The sequence below is a fragment of the Catharus ustulatus genome, chromosome 5 (assembly GCF_009819885.2).
Source record: "Catharus ustulatus isolate bCatUst1 chromosome 5, bCatUst1.pri.v2, whole genome shotgun sequence".
NCBI lineage: Eukaryota > Metazoa > Chordata > Aves > Passeriformes > Turdidae > Catharus > Catharus ustulatus.
The window spans coordinates 18,381,399-18,402,513 of NC_046225.1; the positions used below are offsets into that span (position 1 = coordinate 18,381,399).

The window sequence follows — 21,115 nt, forward strand, 5'->3', positions numbered from 1 at the left end:
TTTTTTAATATTGAGGTTTTTTTTTTAAATGTAAGTAGATGGGCAAAAATAGCTTTCACATAAAGTACCTTGACCTTTTATGTTGCTTTAAAGAGACTGAAAGTCTCCTTGGGCTTTAGGGTTTAATAATAAAGTAGTAAAAGACTTTATTGTGTTTCTGGGGCTGAGAAAGAGGGTATGGAACTGAATTTATACACTTGGTTTTGCTGAAGTGTTTCATGCAGCTGATGTTTGGGGTTGATGGAGAGACAAGTCACTATGCCTGTTCTTTTCTGGAGTCCTCTGAGTGGCCCAGCACTATCAGAGACCATATCTGTGCAGTATGGAGGGGATTAACATGATGGTTAGTCACAGTTCTTCCAGGACATACCAGAATTAATAGACTGGATTTCAAGATCCTCTCTTATATGCCATTTCTCATGTCAGCAGCTTTCCTGGCAAAATAACTTGAGTTGCATGTTGGAAAGGTTCTTTTTATTTCCTTTCTTCAAGCTCTTCACTTGTTTTATTATTATTTATTTTTATTTATTATATTAAAGAGTGTATCCACTCTTCTTTTTTGGTTGTTTGGTGTGTTTGTGGTTTAGATTTAGTTAGTTCATTTTAGCAAAAACTCTGTTTTAAATGTAACAGGTCTTTGTCCTAAATTGCCCTTGTCTGAAGAACCTTTATAGGGGCTCCATATTTTGCAGCTCTTCCTTGTCCTTTGCTCAGAGCACCTCAGAGGGTGCTTTGTTTCTTGACTCTTTTCATGACAGGGAAGTATTTAGGAAACCATGTACCAAAGTGTTCTCAGTGCCTGCAATGAAAATTGGTGTTCCAGAGTTATTAAAACACAATGTCTGGCCTTCAGTATTAAAAGGGATGTGAGATGGGATACATGGGATCCATGTGTTGCTCCCTCTTGCGCTAGTCCCCTGTCTCCTACAGTGGCAGCTGACTGATCTTTCAGGGTAAAGCATTTAGTGTCTTCCATGCTCCTGACTGCTTGCCTAGTTTTTTACCAAAGCAGAAGGATTTTTGGTATAAAACAGCATCTGTTCTAGATTTGATCTGTCTCTTGAATGATGGGAGCTGAAAATTTTAAACTTCATCGGTATAAATGTAAATACAGTAATTTCACGGGTATAAGGTGCACCGGATTATAAGGTGCACTTCTGGGTGTTGTTGGTAGATTTCCGAACTTTGTTCATATATAAGGCACACCAGACTATAAGGCGCACTTTTCTTTTTGCAGCGAGGATCTGCGCCGCGTGCAACAAAGTAACAAATTAGTAACGGAATCCCGCGATCATGTAGTTTACTGGCAGGTGCTAAATAGCAAACATTTTTCACAGATAGGCGCGACCTTTAAATGCAGCCCCAGGCGCTCTCCCAGTGCTGCGGGCCCTGGCACTCCCGCCCGCCCCTGGCGCCGGCTGGCACGGCTCTCGTGGCTTGGTGCGCAGCTCACACTTCCAGGTTGGCAAATTCCCAAACTTTGTCCATATATATTAGGTGCACTGGATTATAAGGCGCACTTCCGGGTTTTGATTAAAATTTTAGTCAAAAGGGTGTGCCTTATAGTCATGAAATTGCTGTACTTTGGATTGTCAGGATAAGTGCCCAGCTTTCTGAAATCCAGAAACTGTTAACTGTTTTTCTGTCCCTGTGTCACGATTCCCCTTTGCTTCATTGCACACTGCATATGAACGTTTCCCTATTGTTTTCTCTAAGCAGGTAGTACTTGCTTCTAATTTCATCTTGCATCTTGTGTCAAGGGAGACTTTTTTTTTTGATAGCAAGCAGTGATAACCAGATTTTCTTTCTCCTCAATTAAAATAAAAAAAGGAGGGGGGAGGTAAAATGTGTACAATTAAGTGTTTGAAATAGATGATGTAAATGACCTCCCTAGAGCTTAAAAATGTTTTTATTCTCAGGAGAAACACATTCTATTCAGTAGCTGTTGAAGGCTTCCTACTGTCCTACTATTTAGGGAATTAAAATTTTTTCACTGTTTGGTTCAAAGTAGAAGAAAAATGTTTAATTAGTCATTCTCATTGTTCTTGAAAGAAACAGCAAAGAAAAAACCAAACAACCTAATGTTTTTCTTCTCTGGATGTAAAGATCTGTTTTGATAGTGAATGATGTTCAGGGACTGCCTAAACCAGCTAGGGTAAATTCAAGCCAACACTCCTAGTGATAAATATATGGGGTACTTTTAAAACACTTGGTGATGGAAGAAAACAAGCTGCATGCATCATTAAACTGAGGGATCTGGGGAGAAACTGTGCAGCTTCAAAAGCAGTACAGATCTTATTATAATAGTAGTCTGTGAAGTTAAAACTGTTTGTTTTCCATTTCTGGTTGAGTTCTCCTTTACATGACTTGTAATCTGTAGGTGTAGTGTCTTTTGTTTCACTAAGAAAAATACATTTCTTTAATGACAGCATATAGATGTTCCTCTGGTTGTATTATTTCACTACAATTATTAGCTTGTTCATATAATGGTTGAATTGAGAATGAAGGACTGAAAAATACTGTCTCACTTGCATGCAAATTGTGGTTTTTTTTCTGGAGGTATTCAGTGTATAACACATTCTGAGATGCTAGATGTTAGTTTCTTAAAGAAACTGTTACAAATAATATAAAATTGGCTGATTTTTCCCCTTGTTGTTGGTAACTTGTGCAGTTTTTTCCCACTATTCTGCATGTATGCATCAGGAATAATGTAGTAGGCTGAGACAGCTGATTACATTGATAGCTTTGCTAAACACTAACCCAGATGACTGAAAATTCTGCTTTCCTTACCAATTCATATGGGAAGGCTAAAAATTTTTAAGTTCTTGCTGGATATTAAGGAGCAAGTTTGACACGAGAGGATTTATGATTAAAATGAGTGATCCCTTAGAATAACTTTTTCTGATGTGTGTGGTATTTTGAGGGTCAAATAGATTTTGATCCATAAAGAGTACAGCATGTAGACATCATGAATGGTCTTCTTTGGGGTAATGTAGCCGCTTGTGGATTAAAAAATTAAGTTGTAGAAATGAAACTACACTTAAGAGTTGAGTTTGAAATGTAAAATGCAAACAATCTTAAAAAGAACACCATCCCCATCAGTGTTAAAGTTGAGAGTCCACATTCAAGCACGTTCTCGTTATTTTAATGTAAGTTATGAACAGGTAGTAAAAGCATACACTCCAGTAGGTGAAAATTACTTGCTGCTGTGCTACCACTATTTCATGACATTTTAGTTAATTATACTGTCTCTTAATGACTTATGACTGTGCACAGAGAGTTGAGATAAAAAGGAGGAATTGTAGTGATTTTCAAAAAGCGAGACCAAAGGGTATTGCTGTCTAGAATGGGAGGATGGATAGTACATTCCATGAGCTCCAATCACTGGATGACCACTGGGTTTGTCTTCAGCTGTAAATTAGGGGATTATACAACTCCTGTATAGTATTAATTATTAAACAAAAAAATTTCACAGTTTTATTAATTCATGAAATTTCTGTAAGAGTGGGAGACTTGCAATGTCTTCTTTGTTACTCATGATTCCCTCTTTTATCTTTCTTTGTTACTGCTCTGATGGACACTGCCTGATCTAGGGCAAACCCTCCCCTGTGATGCTTGTCACCAGGCCTTTTACAAGTTCTAAAATAATATCTTGTTATTCTAGTAGTAAGACAGGTCTTCTGAAGAAAAATATGTATTTGCTTCATCCTGTTTTATCAGTGTTTCTGGTTAAAATTCAGGTACTGAATATCAGTGGTGCACTATGACAAGCCTGTCCTTTTGTAATTCTCTGGCTGTAAATAAAGAGACATAAATATTCTTACTTGCACATTCTCAGTCACTGGTTGCAATGAGAAAATAACTATTTTGTAAATTACTTGATGCCTACTGAGCAGAATTGTGCTAGTAGATCTGCTGGTAGTGCATAATACAGTAGGATGTAAAATCACCTAAAATTCCATTTTTTCTTATGTTGTTTCTTTAGTTCAATGTATTTTGCATTGGTTTTATCTTAAACTCTTGTGCATCAAGCTGTATCATAAATCCTGCTTGCATGCCTGCAGTTAATATAGCAAGTTCTCTTTGGGTATGACTGTCTTTTGGAGATGTGTGTCTGTGATAGTGACAAAGTATTGAGTAATGCTGGTTCCAAAGAAAAAAGGAAGCTAAGGCTTCAATACTGGGCATCTTGGGTGGCTTAGTCACTTAGCACAGTGTGCACATTAATATTTAAAACACAAGCATAAACAATGCTGGACAACATCAGATTTGAAAGCAGTTACAAGCACTCCCCGAAAGATTTCATTCCTGACAGAGCTACCATTTGTGCTGCTTGCTGAATGGCTCAGAAGTGCTCAGAAAGCAAAAAATCACCTTTGTAGAAATATCCAGCTGACCTGACCTGTTCCTGTTAGTGTTTTAGGGTGTTTGTGGAGCACCAGTGTGCTGTTGGTATGTGCTGAGTTTGGGCTGAAGGCAGTTCGAGCCCTCGGGGTACAGTGGCACAGCTCGCTGTTCTTGACCCAGTCAGGTCAATATGGGTGAAGTTTTACTCCAGTTTTGGTTCTTTTGTAAGGGAAGCATAGGCTATGCCAAAGGTATGTTGTCTGTAGGCAGTAAGGAGGCACATGATTGTGGAGAATGGAATAAAAATAAATAAATGTCACAGTTCAACATTCCCAGCTGTACCAGCCTTGCAAAAATGTATGTATTTGTGAAATGTGTTCTTTCTGGTTTTGAATTGCTGAAAATTTTTGACAATCATTCTGGTTTTATCAGTAAAAATTATTAATTTATTTTATTTTATTGGATCTGTGGGCATGTATTCTCTATGTGAAATAGTCCTTTATATTATAAAATACTGTGTGTCTTTCTGTTTAAACATAGACCACCACATTTTTTCTTGCTTATATGTAGTACATTAAAGAACCAAATGTAAGATAAGAAGCTGACATGTTTTGTTCAATGAAACTAACTCTTAATTCCAGCTTTCATTTTTTTCAGAAAGGTATACCTTGGCTGTAAAGGAAATCTAGAGCTTCAAAATCACTAGAAGTGGTCACTGCTAAAAGCTAAATTACTAGTGATGCTTAAAATTTAGAATTTAAGAATGTTTATGACTTTTAGTATATAGAATTGTCTGTTCAGAGGTCAGAAACTTTTGGATATTCATTTATTAGTGCTAATTGAGCCAAATGCCTAGCTCAAATGTGTGATCATTCTTCTAGCTCTAAATATTAAATTGTAACATTTAGCACAGTAATACAGGTCTAATTTTTATTAAAAGAAAACATGAGTCAATATATCGCATATCACTTCTAGACCTCTTGGATTTGACCCTTTTGGAGTAAAGTGAGTCATTACAGTTAAAGGTGAAAAATAAATTTCTAATCAGATTTTCTTAAATCTATTTTTCTTGCAAAGACTGAAACTTTTGAAGGTGGGAGGTTTGCCTGAAAACCACCCATTATTTTCACCCTTATTTTCAGTCTGTGATGAAAAAGAACTAAGAAGTGAATCATACTCTGATGTCATTTATGAAATATAAGTCCTTTTATTACTCAGATACACCAATGAGCCTAGAGCAGACTGACAGCAGATCTTGTGCTAGGTAAAATATAGTGAATGATCTGTCAATGGCAAAAACGATGCAAAGTAAGCATGGTAGGAAATGTGAAAAACAATGGCATTTTCATTGCATGTGACCACAGTGAAACCTGATTAATTATTTGCATTTGTGTTTATCACAGTATGAATCCATTTTTTCTTTTATTTCTTTTTTATCTTTCAAGTGCAAACTGAGTTCCCTGTTTAACGCTGATACTTTCTATCTTTGCAGTGTGCCGGGAAGACTCCTACCAGTCAATAGTGTCCTGTGCTGCTGTAGTACTCACCCCTGTAGAGACGACAGCGGATACAAGGAAAAAAGAGCAGATGATAATGCCTGATGTGTCCAAACAGTGAGTTGTTCAAATACCATGATCTTTTACAAGTGCAATTTAAACACCAGGCCAGGTTCCTTCTCATAGATATGCACGTACAACGTCCTTTCTCTTTCATCAGGGCTTTCATACTTTCATAGGTGTTTCTAAAAGTAGAAACTGGCCTGAGGCTAGGCTGCTGCTCTTGTTCATTAGCCTACATTTTTTCCCCAAGGCTTTTGGTAATGACATATACAGAGGGAATGGGCCTATATGTGCTGAGAAACAGACCTTTTAACAGTTTCGATAAGGTGTTTCTTTTTGTTTAAATAGTCCTTTCATTCTTGCAAGTAGTTGATTTTTATAAAGAAGGCAATTTGTAAATGCTCAGCTCATCTGATATATTTCAGTATTTTCCGGTGACCATTTTACCTCTGTGATATACAAGATATAATGGCATCTTCAAAAGTGTGGTAGTGTGTTCTTCCAGGGAAATTCTGTTTACTTCATTTCAATGTGTTTTGATATCTTGTATTAGATGAAAATCATAACCACAGAGTGCACAGTAACATTTGCCTTGCAGTACCAGGCAGGATGGTTATTTCTTAATGATTGAATCCTTGGAGAATACAAGTAATTTTGTTTTCATGAAAAGAAAGAAAACATGATTTTGAGGTTTTATCACAACACAAATTTGAGGTCTGTGCCTTTTAAAGTGTGGAAGGTATTAAAAAAATGTGACAGTGGATAACATCATTGCTATACTTACCATTCATGTTAATTTTTCTGCTTAGTATGTACAAGTATGTACAAGTTTAGCTTTAAAATTGTCTGTGGAGTCCTGGCTTGCATGCCTATTAAAACATCTCCTCACATCCCTGAAATCCCTAAATCATCCAAAACACCACTGGGTGGATTAGAGTAGATCAGATAGGTTGTGATCTTGCTACAGATCTATGACTTAAATCTATCTGACTGTGGTATCTTTTTCAAAATGGTGATAAATGCATTTCATCTAGACTACCTGTACTTAAAATTTAACACAGTATGTTACCTATTGTCTAGATATTACTTCAATGTTTGAAATGCTATGAGCATCTAATTGTTGTAGTGCTTCTATTGTGTGGCTCTCTGAATACCAAGAGATTGGAAAGGCAATGGGCTGTAAAATATTGTGCTGAAATCCAGAATAATCTTTCTGATTAGTTCAAAGCAGCATAGAACATTTTTTTTTTTGTCTTCACTAAAAGGGAAACCTGCACTGTTGTTTGATTGTCTTTTTCATCTACGGTGATGCAATTCAGCATTTAACAGTCTCTTATGAATTCAAAACAGGAGACTCTGATACCTGTTTAGCATATGCCGAATGAAGCCCCCTCCCAGATTTTTGGCATGTTTGGATTTTTATTTTTTTTTTTTACAACCTACTTCTTGTTATCTTCTAAGAACACAGGCGTAACTTTTCCTAAACACTCAGAGGTCTCAGAAACATGTTCTTACCTCTGCTGCTCTTCCAATACTCATGTTTAAAAATGCAACCTGTCGCTCTGGAATTCTTTCAAGGAGAAAGATTATTGTGCTTAAACAGATTAAATGTATTTGAACTTCTCTGTATGAAACTGTATCAGTGTCTAAGTGTCTTTAAGCCAACATTCTGACAAGTGCATTTGAAATTAAACAGAACCGTCTTGCTGGAAAAAGTTTACAACTGGAATTCAGTAAATTTTGTAGAAACCTTCAAAGTAATTGTAGGGAGGTGAAAGCGTGCAGCTTCAAGATATTCTCCAGCATTATGAATGAAACATCAGCATGCTGATCTTCCTTTTCACCTGTGCTTTCTATATGCAGATAGTTTTCTTCATATACAGTTGTGGAAGCAAAGCAGATCCTAATTCCTGGGTCTAAGTATCCCAGTGTTGTCTGTCTCCAATGTAAATGTGCCCATGGCATTTGCTGAATTCCATTGACTGGAATGCAGATTCCATGTATGAGCTGGTCTGCATGTGTGGATTATAGTTACTGATACTTAATTCATGTGGAAAATAGCATTGATGCTTGGATTTTTATACTTACCATTGTGTACCTATATGGTTTTGACTTGCATGTCCAAAAATTATGTGTATCACAGAGGGCTGAGCAGTAGCCAGTGATTGAGGTCCTTCAGGGAGAAGTTTCTGCCTTCAGGCCCTACAGGGACAGAGTATGTTTAGAATAACTAATGCCTTCTAAAGCTACATAAAGAAAGTGTGTAATCCAAAGCAGATGAAATGCATATTAATGATAGTAAAATGTTAAACAGTTACAAATAGCTAAAAATAATTATCTTGTATGCCACATCCAAGACATTTGGGACATAAGAAACTGTGAAGACTGGGCAGAAAAAAAAAGCTTTCAATGCTACTTGGATAATATTTGATTAATGATGTTATTTTGTTTTAGAAGGAAACTGTTTAGTGGCTTTAAATAATGTATTTGCTTAATGTATTTTTTTTGTTAACAGCAAATCTTAACGAGACTTTTAAGTGTCTGTGGTTAGATCTTATCAGGGTTGCAGGAACAAAGGACCATTTTTTTCCCTCCTGCATTTTTTCTAGGAAGCTCAAACCATTTCATCAGGGAGTAATTTTATAGTGATATCCAGGTAATTGCTGACCTGTTGCTTGTGCACTGGGCAAAATCCCTATCTTAGTTATTCACCAGGCATGGATTTGGCAAGAGGAAGAGTGAGCCTTTGTGGTTTTTGTCTTTCCACTCCACAACAGGCACTGAGGCAGAGAAATACATGGTCAATGTGAGGTTAAGGTGAAAAACAGGACATGTCAGTTCTGCCTTATTTTGTCTTTTCAACCCTCCACTTTGTCTAGGATGTTGCATTAGCTTTGCTATATTTTGTAGGAATACAAGATTTAAAAACCTCTTACTGTCTTAATAGTTCAAGTTATCAAGGCTTCTTTGTGTTGCCATAGTGATGCATCAGTCAGTGGTTTTCAAAGGTGCCCAGATGCTAAAACAATTGGAACATTTTGAACAGTGAGTTCTGCTTACAGAGTCCTAATTTTAATCCTTCCTAGCTGAACTCTAATATAAATAAATCAGCTGCTGGCACTGAGCAATGGCATGAGGAATCCTCACTTCTATTTCAGGTTCTTACAAGGCAGCATGGGAGAGGAAGCATGGCCCAGGGAACTGTATGTTATGGTTTAAATCAACATAGCTTCAACTTCACTGGGCAAACTCTTGGTTGGAAGGTCAGCCTACAAGGGGCAGTGTGGAAAAAGAAGTGTCTGAAGACACACGAGTCCTGGAGCAGACAATGTTCTGCTGCTGTGTGACATTCACAGGTAAACATAGTAAACTATTCATGTGCTAATAGTGCATGAAAAAAGTTCAGTGAAATTCAGGTGCACCATTTTAAAATCAGATTTAAAGTTAAGCTGATAGTTGTGTCCTTCATTTGATGCATTTCTTTGAATGTGACTGCCCTGCAGTTCAGAATAGTGATGGCAACATGCAACCCTCTGAGCTGGCTAATTTAAAGGTGGTTTGTACATTACTACTTCAGCTGCTGTCATATTTCTGATTTTGATTTTTACTTAAAGATGTTATTTGCTGTTAAAGTGTTGTTGTTGTGTCGTGAAGCAGACACAGTAATTTGACAACTCTTATTCATGTCAGAAATATTTTCCTGAGTTTAAGGGGAGATTTACAGATGAAGATCCTAGAAAAATGATAGGATGAGTGGTAATGCTTTTAAACTGAAAGAAGGTAAATTCAGACTGGATCTAAGGAAGAAGGCTTTTGCAGTGAGGGTGGTGAAACACTGGAACACCTTGCCCAGAGAAGTGGATTCCCCATCCCTAGAAACATTCAAGGGATTTTGGATGGGGCTCTGAGCAACCTGATCTAATTGAAGGTGTCCCTGCTTATTGCAGGAGGATTGGAGAAGATGGCCACTAAAGGTCCCTTCCAGCTCAAAAGTATTCTGTGATTTTTTTTTTTATTTTATGATTGTAAATACCACAGATCATTTGAGAGTTCTTCAGACTCTTAACATCAAGTAGTATTTTTTCTGGTAAATGCCTAAATGAGCCTATGTAGTGAGTCTTTTCAATATTCTGTCTGCCAAAGCTGTTTCACTTGGACCTTACTACTCTACTTACCTGAGCAAGATACTTAAGTGTGAGTTCAAACACATGAGAAAGCTTCTTGAAATCACAGTGACTACCTGGGTGCTTGCTGATGGAAACAGGGTGCTGAGTGGGAAACTTAGATCTCTAATGCCATTCTTTACAGTGTTTAGTGCAGATGCTAACCCAGGACTTGGTACTGATACAGACTGGCGCTAGGAAGATTTTGGTGCATACACAGGCTAAATTTATTAGCTGCAGTAAACATATTCCAAAATTTAGGAGCTTTTTTTCCCTCTCTCAGAGTTTCAAGTTGTAGATATGTAATTGTTTCATCAGAAGACTGGTAATCATTTTTTACTCTTGCAGCCTTGTCTAATTCCTTTCAAAAGCACTTCAAACCAATCATGTATTATTCTTCACTTATTCAGTTGTGAATGTTCTTTTAATTTTTTCCCTTTTTTTTTTTTTTTTTCATTTTTGATAAATCCCAGGGAAGATTTTTTCCCCTCAAATGAACAGTGGTGTTATTTTACCTCTATAATTTTTGATGCTTCTGTTATGATCCTATTATTGAAAGATGCCTCTGCCCAAAGTAAGTTGTAAACAAGGGCTTGAGGTGATACCAGCAATATGTGTGCAAGCAGCTGCTGCTCCACAGTTTACCAGTGGGAACCCTTGTCTGGATGCATTACCTAGGATGTGCCAGGCCTGGAGCCAGGCCACCCTGCCCCTCCATTCTGTGCTTATCTCAAGGCAAAGTCCTTCTGTGGTCTTAAAATCATCTTTGCCTGTCTCAAACACTGTTTAAGTCCTTACAGCCCCTCAGTGGTGATGTGAAATGTGGTCTCTAAAGCAGCCAGGTTTTCAGGCAGTGGAACAGGAATGCTTTTCACACTTGTTTGGAAAAGCAGATGAAAGATGGTTGTACACTTTCAGTTTCTGAATGACTGGGACAACGGGCTATGGAAGCATGTGTCACTCTTTGGGTGAGAGAATGCAGAGAGAATAGGGATGCCCAGTGCTGCTCTGGAATGACCATACTGTGAAAGCTGTGGTTCCAACTTGGCTGAAAAACCTGAGACATCAGCTGGATTGCAGTATACTCTCCACCATTACATTTTAGTGATAACAGGTAGGAGAGGTAGCATTTATATCCATTTCTTTAGAGCAGATAGTTTGAAATGGAATAAACATAAGCAATGTGTTTATGCTCTCAGTGGTCTACTTTTGCATTCTTTTATCTATTTTACTGGTTAGTCTTTAAGCTCTTCTCAGTGACTTCAAGGGGAACTGAAAATTTCTGTTTTCTGTGTTGTCTGTCACATGGTCTCCTTGTACATCCTGTATTGCTTTTTGCACGTCATGGGAAAATAAGTTATTTTGCTGTACTCATGTCTCCTTTGAAATGGGAAACTTTTCAGAAAACGGTAAAAACACAGTATTTACACTTCTTTTAATGTCTGCTAACGAGCTAAACTCCTACCTGACATTGCCTCTTGTCTAGGCTGCTGAGATTAGTAACTGCTTTCTTCCTGCTTTGAGGAGAAAGAAAGCAATAAACCAGACTCGTTCATTTCTGTTTTTTTCCCTGTGTTCAACCACTGCAAAAATGAGAATGATTTTGTAAAATCAATTATAAGTAACAGTTGTGCAAAGGAAATGCAATTGCACTGCAAAGTGCACGTGGAAGAAACTTTGTATCTGGTTGTAGAAGGGGAGTGTCATCAGTTCTCATGTTCCTTCTCAATCACTGCAACCATCAATTTATAGGAGAGATAGACAGAAAAGCAATCTACATATGCAATTTAAATACCTTAGGCAATTGTTTGCAGCCAAGGGATTAAGCAGTTTTGTATGGTTTAATTTGATCATGAGTTGCAAACGTTAAATAAGCTGGTTTCTGAGAGCCACTAATTGCAGTAACTGTACTTACTATTCTCAATATTTTGTGGTTCAACTCCTGTCTTTTCCTCCTGTGTGGTGGTTAATAATTCAGGAGGCAGAGGAGTGATGGCAGTTGTCCTATGCAGGAAGATGCTACATGGATTTTATCTATAACCCTGCCAAGGAAGCTTTGATCCTTTGCAGGTATGGTCATTATTTGGAAAGCTTCCTCTTTCCTTTGAGAAGAGATCTGGTTTCTAATACACAAACAGCTATGAATGCTTCAATCATTTGCCTTAAAATATTACTGATGTGGCTGAACTCAACTTGATAGAAAGATACAGGGATGAAATGTTAGGCAAGGTATGCTTAATGAGGTCACTGAATCAAAATGTGGAGGGTCAAGAAAGTGACAGCATTTTCAAGTTGAGATAATTTTAACTGAAAAATAAGAAGAGTCCATTGTGTCATTGTGTAGCTAGTCTTCATTACTAAAAGAAGATTGAGGAAATAGAAATGTGTAGGGATAATACTACTTTGCTGATGATGTTTGCACCAGATGGTGAAAATTTGGATAGAACTTTTTGAGTAAAAATACAGTTTCTGTAATGTACATTGGCAGTGTATGGTCAAATATGATTTATGATTTAAAACACTGAACTGCATAAAGGACAGTGCAATTATAGTAACTGGGAATACAAATTTCCCCTGCTTCAACAGCAAGCACTGGACAACATAACTGCATCTGCAGCTAAAGTTCTGAGCTAGATCTGAAGTCATAATAAGAAAAACATTTTCACCAAATCACAATGACATTTAGAAAACAGCTTTGCCTACAGCAAGATCACTTTGATCCATTGACATATGTTAAATTATATATCTTTATGATACCATAAGATCATTCTAGTTTTGGCCATCACCTAAAAAGAATGTCCTTTGGGGTAAGATTATAGATTTATTTATCAGACCTGAGAAATTTTTAAAATTTGTAAATTAAATGAAAATCTGTGCATTCCCTTGCATCCTTCTTTACTTTGTTCTCTGTGAATCACCATGTTCTCCACTGGGTGTTTCTGCAGCAGTGGAGCTTTAATTATGTGACTTCTTGTCCTTCATGGCCACAAATTTCCAAAAGAAATACATCAAGATAAGTAATTTTGCACTATTTACTTATAGAGCTTATATGAAAATGTGCATTTCTTACATATATAAATATGGGCAGGTGCTTAAGATAGGCTTGGTTCCAGAGTGCAAATTTTATCCTATGTGTACTGTTTTCTCTGAAAGTATCTGCTTTATTTACACAACTGAGAATTACAAGTCAGGCCACCAATACCAACTTAAATCCAAAGTGGCAGTCTCACACTTGGCAACCAAGAATCATTGCAAGATATTCTTGGCAAGTACAGTAAATTCACGAATACAAGCCGCACTGAGTATAAGCCGCATCTCTGGGTGTTGGCAAATATTTCGGTTTTTGTCCATAAATAAGCCGCACCCAAATATAAGCCGCTCTGTCGTTCACAGCGAGGACCCGCGTGCAATTAGTAACAGAACCGCGGCAGGGCGGGGTTTACTGGCTGAGCTAAGGCTGTGCAGGCTCGGCCCGCTAGGGGCTGCTGACGGGGCCAGGTGGCCCAGCCCGGTGCTGCCGCTCGGGGCCGGCCGCTGCTGCCACTGGGCTCGGTCACCCCGGGTCGGCGCTGCCCCGCGGTGGCAGGCAGGGACGGAGCTTCCCCCGCTCCTACGGCAGCGGCGCCGGGCGGGGACGGAGCTTTCCTGTGCCCGTGGCGCCGGCGGCGGGCGCGGACAAAGCACCCCGCCTCCTCCCCGAGCCGCGGCAATGGCGACGCCCCCCTCCCCCCCCCGTCCTCCCCGGGCCGCGGCAATGACGGCGCAGGGCCCCCGTCGGTTTCCCGACCTGTGGCAATGGCGGCGCAGGGCCCCTGTCCTCCCCGGGCCGCGGCAATGGCTGCGCGCCCCTTCCCCCTGTCCTCCCCCGGGCTGCGGCAGAGGAGGGAAGGAGAGAGCTCTCCCGCCTCTCTCCCCGCCCCCTGTGCTGCCTGCAGGGAGCCAGGGCAACACGGTAACACTGTAACAATTGCGAAATGCCGGCTTTTACTGGCAGGTGCTTGGCTCGGCGCCCTGGCTGGCACGTCTGGGGTTGTAAATGTCAGAAAATTATTCACATATTAGCCGCCCCCGAGTATTAGCCGCACTTCCGGGTTTCCACCAAAATTTTTGTCAAATTGCTGCGGCTTGTATTCGTGAAATTACTGTACATTTTAATTAGAACAATGAACCATAAGAAACAGTTTTGAATTTTGATTTTAATTTTGGGCTGAGATTTTTGCTGTGATGGAATAGAAATTATTTTTTATATATATCAAAACTCCTTAATGTCTGGAACGATTCTAAAAAAATGTAGTTGAAATAAATAAAATGTTACCTGGCTCAATCAACCTTGAAGAGGGGGTTACTATAGGTAATGCAGGCAGAGATATTTGAGACAGGCTTAGGCAATTGAAAATCAATTATTTTATCTGCACATCTCCATCTGAAGAGCTGCTGTTCTAAGCTGTAGTGTTAGTCACTTGCAGAGTTTGTTATTCTAATAAAATCACAATATTTTCCATTATCTTCCATGGCAGCTGCCTACGCCCTGAAGAGCCCACCCATCATCTGCTGGCATGACTGCAAAACCACTCAGGCATGGTGTTCTTCAGGGGCAGGGCTACAGTGGGGGCACGTGGAAAATGACTCACTCATTGACTTCAGATTTCAAAGGAAAAAATGGCTTCATTTTCATCCAGCCTGAATTCATGTCCAACATACAGTAAATTCACGAATACAAGCCGCACTGAGTATAAGCCGCATCTCTGGGTGTTGGCAAATATTTCGGTTTTTGTCCATAGATAAGCCGCACCCGAATATAAGCCGCTCTGTCGTTCGCAGCGAGGACCCACGTGCAATTAGTAACAGAACCGCGGCAGGGCGGGGTTTACTGGCTGAGCTAAGGCTGTGCAGGCTCGGCCCGCTAGGGGCCGCTGACGGGGCCAGGTGGCCCAGCCCAGTGCTGCCGCTCGGGGCCGGCCGCCGCTGCCACTGGGCTCGGTCACCCCGGGTCGGCGCTGCCCCGCGGTGGCAGGCAGGGACGGAGCTTCCCCCGCTCCTACGGCAGCGGCGCCGGGCGGGGACGGAGCTTTCCCGTGCCCGTGGCGCCGGCGGCGGGCGCGGACAAAGCACCCCGCCTCCTCCCCGAGCCGCGGCAATGGCGGCGCCCCCCCCCCCCGTCGGCTCCCGGAGCCGCGGCAATGGCGGCGCGGCCCCCCCGCGTCCTCCCCGGGCCGCGGCAATGGCGGCGCCCCCCCCCCCCCCCCTCCTCCCCTGGGCTGCAGCAGAGGAGGAAAGAGAGCTCTCCCCGCCTCTCTCCCCGCCCCCCGTGCTGCCTGCAGGGAGCCAGGGCAACACGGTAACATTGTAACAATTGCGAAATGCCGGCTTTTACTGGCTGGTGCTTGGCTCGGCACTCTGACTGGCACGTCTGGGGTTGTAAATGTCAGAAAATTATTCACATATTAGCCGCACCCGACTATTAGCCGCACTTCCGGGTTTCCACCAAAATTTTTGTCAAATTGCTGCGGCTTGTATTCGTGAAATTACTGTACACACTCAGAACAAGCATTGTTACGCCCTCAGTTTCGGGTATTAAAGGAGATCTAAAGTTTGTGTTTGCCAGGTACCTATTCAAGGGGCTGAAGGCACTTGATTTTGGGGCAGCACCAAGAATCCTCAGAATAATGGCAGTACTGGACTTATGCTTCATATCAAAAAAGCCATTTTTTTTTAGATAAATTGAATGTAAAGTTAGATCATATAACAATTTTTGAATTTATATTTCAAAAACCAGTTCTTGTGACATCCTACATCAGCTGGGAAGGCATTAACCTTGATGCCTGATGTTACCTAATGAGAATTTACAGTTGCTTTGAAGCTTCACTGAAGGAAGATGCTTTCAAAGTACAGAACCAAATATTTGGGAGCAAGCCCACTTCACTCAGATGGGGAGAATGAGAAAAGTGCTATCTGTGCCCATTTTATTCCTTTTTCTTGTACGTTCAAAATCTTGAAAGCATACAGAAATTATTTTGCTGTAAAATTGGGGCAAATACAATTGTTAAATTTCTTTAACTCAAGCTTTCATTAACTTAGAGTGGAAGTGCTCTGTCTTAGGAAGCACTCCAGAAACAGAATTGTACTTTGTAGTCTGTAAAAGCATGGGCTGTTGCTAAACTGTAAATGAAGTTCTGTTTCAGACCAGTGGTTGTATTTTGTCATCTTGTAAGGAAATCAAGGCAGGTTTGGGTCTGTACCTTCGTGCAGCAGAAACATCAGTCTGGGGTAGCATCATCTAAATGCTGAGGAGATGAGGGTGGGGTGACAGGGGAGGAGGGACCAGGGGATCATTTGTTTTTTAATTTAGAAGCCTGTGGTTTGCATTAAAGTACAGCCTCAATTCTTACAAATTAGATTTCAAAACATAATTGCAGCATCAAATATAAAAAATAATCAACTGTGTTATTACTTGTGAACAATTAAAGTGTCATAAAGTGAAAAAATATGAAGGAAATATGCTTGTACATGTAATGCTAGGATTGCAAAGTACTTCATTTGGTTAGACAAATGTATTGTAGATTAAAAACTAGAAAAAACAATTCAAATGCATAGCAGAAATGTATTTGTTTCACTTTCACAGTAATTTAGTAATTTCTCTGAAGCATAACAAAGAACAGCATTTCTTATTTCTTACTGTCATTGGAAGGTGGGGAAAGGAGGTATGTCACAGAAAAACTAGGTAGATTTGCATTTATAATTGTATGGTGTAACTACTGGACTATTGTGCTGTGCTGTTTCACAGCTCGTTATGCAATTCCAGTAAAAGCATTATCAAGTATTAGTTTGAATCTGATTGGTCAAAAATAATGGTGGTGGTGTGTTGTTATTACTGGCTTATTGAGGGGTTCTCTGAACCAGGTATTTTGCAGAACATTCCTGAAAATCATCATCCTGTGCAGTGGCTATATTAGGGTTAGCTTTGTTAGAAAATACACTACTCTTGAGTCATATTATCATGACTTAAATAGGAATACCACTGCAGCAAACGTGAGTTAAATCAGCATACTGCTTAAAAATATATAGAGTGCTTCATGATGCTTAAGGTTGAGAGATTACCTGCATCTGAGAGGGAATGAATTATGTGAAAAAATATCCATACCTGCATGCTATGTTTCACATACTGTCAGGAGTTCACTTTTTATTTAGCACAACTAAATTCAGAAGGATGCTCCAGAAGTGCACTTAATCAGACCAAATCTTGCTCTGTTTTACAGAGTAAAAAAGAGATATTAGAGAAGGACAGAAATAATTTTAAGAACAATCTCCTTACCCCCACATCTACCTCCAGTTTGTTTTGTTCTTACTTATTTTTTCTTGGAGGTAACAAAGAAATAGAGGCGATATTCCTCTTTCTCTACCATGTACATTTTTCAGTGTATCTGAGAATAGCCCTGTGAGCAGTAATTTTAATAACCTATCAAAATCTGTTTGCAGTGAGTATTGAATATTAGTTTTACTTGCATGGATTTACTGATTGCAGAGGTGGAAGACTATAGCTAAAAAAGAAGTGGTGCTATTGCTCTTTCTTTATCTCCTCTTCACCATCCTGGTTTTTTCAGTCAATACACTGGTCGCATTGGCCACCATATGGGATGTATAAAACACCTACGGCATAAAAAAACCAACTAAAAACGGGATGGAAAATGGGGAGGTGGGAAACTGAGGAAATAAAAGTGAAAAGACTGTGCATCATCACACTAGGGCACATGCAGCTTTGGTGCAGTTGGATTAAGACATAAATTTGCAATTACATTGCAGTAGAGTTAAGCTGTAAAGAAAAAATATTGTACCAAATAACAGTGAATTTAAAAGAACCAAGTGCTGCAAAAACTGTTTGTACAGTTACAAAGCGAGTACAAATGTAAGTTCTTCCTCCTGTCCTCCAGGAGCAGCATTAGGCTCTGTTATACTGAGGACATCAACTTGCCCAGCTGCTTTTTATCAGCAATAGCTGCAGCAGCCACCATCTGAAGAGATGTTTGTGAGAGAAGAATATTTTTTTTGGTTTTCTTTTCCTGTGCTGAAGCTCAAACTGTTTAATGTGCTTCCAGGTTCATGTACTAGTTCTTTGTGGATGTGGTAGGATTTCACTCCAATTGTTTTGGTTTTAGTATTTTAATCCTCTCTTAATCATTGCATAAAGGAGCAGTATATAGCTTTTGTTGCACATCAAAAACTATTCACTGCTGCTACATTGATTAAATGTGTAACAGCATGTATTGCAGATATATCCACCTAATATTAATAATAATTCAGATTTAGAGCTTTCATCACAGCAGCCTCACATCAATTTGTGTACAGCTTTTATAAATGTCTTCAAAAAAGATAAGTGGGGAAATAAAAAGAGGCCAGTGCTTTCATTTTAAGTGTGAGGTGTTTTAAAAAGCAAGTAGATATACATCAGAATATGGTAGGTTACAATCCCTTTTTTCCTCTCAGATCAGCTGTTTTATATGTTCAGTGCATCCCCCTAATCCCAAGGGAGTTCCTGTGATGGGCAATACAAGTAGGAAAGGGAAATACAGATAGGAAGTTACTAGGAGTGAGTTAGTGGGAAAAATCAAGGGAATCACAGACTGCCAGAAAAGTGAGGTAACTTTGAAGTTACCATGTTTTAATTAGTCATGCTTACAAACTGTACTCTTGATAAAACTAATTATCTCTCTGTTTGTTCATTTGTGTATGCAGAAAGCTTATAGGGTATTCATCCAAACATATGGTAATGTTCTTCTAATTTTTGTACTGATCTACTGCTCCACCCCCAACCCTTCATTCAAACTTTTAAATACTGATTTTTCAGGAACATTCCAGCCTCACTTCCAGTTATTATGTCCTTTTGTAAAACTGACATATTTACATACAACTTTAATATGTACCCAGGTTGTTGCTTTAGAACATAGAAAGTTTACCAGGGCTCATCTCTCCTGACAGTCCTAGGTGCAAAGTGACAGAGACCTCAAGTCAGAGGCCACAAAGCAACGTGGAATAAACATTATGAGAACTAAGAATGAAAAACATGATTTTATTTTAGAATACATTTCTTGATTTTTTGATTGCATCAATCTAAAAGGTCACATGCACACAGTTTAAAGGCAGAGCAGAAGAAACAGAATTCCTTTTTAGCAGATGAACTAAATGGTAAGGTGATGTCAAATTATTTTGTCCTACAAGAACCTCCTATTAATAGGGCTACATTTTGGGCCCTTTTTGTGTAGTCCCTTTTAAAACTTAATGTACTGTGGTAATCTTATTTTTGTGTTCCTTATCTGGATCTGTATAAATAGAAGTGATTGATACTTTGACTGGAATAATTTAGATGTTCTATATAAACGTTTCCAGAGATACAATCTAGATAAACATTGCTATATTGATTATTTGTTGTCAGTTCTGACAAAGTGTGCTTCTGCACTCTAAAACAGGTAAATAAAAACCTCCTCATTGTCTTGTCCAAGGAACAGTGCGCTCTGAGATAACTTATGGAGGAGATAGAAAATAACATTTATGGGTCAGTGAGAAAGCACAGGTGTCCAGAAGTAAGATTGCCTGTTACTTTCTAAAGCCTATGCTGGTGTTGTAGTAACAAGTGTACATCAAACTAGTTTGATATCAGATGGACTTGAAATGGAACAATGCAAGTAAGGTGTAATAACAGTAATAGTAATAAAAAATACTATCTGCAAGTTCCCTTAACTGTGCTGTAGATTCAAGTCAGAGAATAAATGCAGTGCCAGTACAAAACAGATTATTTAAGAAAACTTAAGCAGGCAAATCATCATGATTTATTCTCCCAGAAATTATTTCTGTTTTTTGAAAATACCACCTAAAACCAGGAGTACATTCACAGGGCTTGAAATCCAGTCCAGATATGTAACAGGAATGAATCACAAAGCTGAACCTTAGTTCAAAATGGATTCATATCCCTATTCAAGTAGGGAATTTTGCTTCCTCTAGCAAGGCTCATTTTATCTCGTATTTGAAGTTACTAAAATTCACCTGTTCAAAACAATATTTGATGTTTCCAGTTTTGTGCTATATCTATATTCTTCTTCCTGAATTACTTCATTAATGTAATAGTGCATACTTAAATGTAGTAAATGCCTTCAATTTCAAATTATTGTAAGCAAACCTGAATTTCTAATGAATGCCTGATAGACTTCAGGGAATCCATAATTTAGATGGCAAAAGAACACGCGGATTCTAGCTACAAAACAGATAATATTTGAAAAGGCAACAATTAAATACAAAGAATGGTTTTGGTTACTATGGGAACAGTTAAAGAAAGGTTTTTTCAGCATTGCAAGCCACTGTGTGTATACAACACAAATGATGTTCTTCTGAGTCAAAGAAGCTATGAAAGCTTTTCAAGGAAAAGGCTAAATAATAAGAAATATTTAAAGCAAAGTTTTAAAATATCTCTATGTAATATGTTGGTGGTTTTATATTCTCTCTTCCTGCTTTCCTCCCATTTTTCTGCACTAATTTTTGGAGTTAGAGGTTTTTTGAGTTGTGTAGCAAAAAGCGCTTTGCAAAGAGGATTAGCGAAATAAAGAGCAATGTGGATGAGTTACTTTATTTCTGGATTTGTTTATAAGAGATCTAATCCTAGCTCATAAATTTACATAGGTGAAGGCATTTGGATTACAGATTCACACTTTCTCTCACATGCTTTTCTATTTATTCTCATAACCTGGAAATAATGAAGACACAAGTTAGAGGAGGAAGAAGTGAGGAAAATTATGAACTCTGTATTTCACTAAAGCTGAAGAGCTTTCTAATGCAGTTGTACAGTCATGTTATGTATGCTGTGCTTAATATTGTTGCTAAGGCAGGTGTTAACTTTTTTTTGTTTTGCCTTTTATATTTTTACTTTAATAATTATCATAATTTCATCAATTTTTTATATTTACTAAAATAAAAGAATGTCAGACAGGTACAAATTACGGCATCAACTTTGCAGTAGACCAAATGTTACAATATACAATATTTATATATGCAATATAATTT

The 21,115-nt window shown here is 38.9% G+C and overlaps 1 protein-coding gene across 3 annotated transcripts in view; it reads left to right on the forward strand.

The window, feature by feature from the left end:
• CCSER1 (coiled-coil serine rich protein 1) overlaps positions 1-21,115 on the forward strand; it is a 633,466-nt gene that overhangs the window by 162,648 nt on the left and 449,703 nt on the right. For all 3 annotated transcript variants that reach the window (XM_033060782.1, XM_033060784.2, XM_033060785.2), the window contains exon 5: positions 5,840-5,960. In XM_033060782.1, the coding sequence (XP_032916673.1) occupies positions 5,840-5,960 (121 nt within the window). The remainder of the gene's footprint in view (positions 1-5,839; positions 5,961-21,115) is intronic.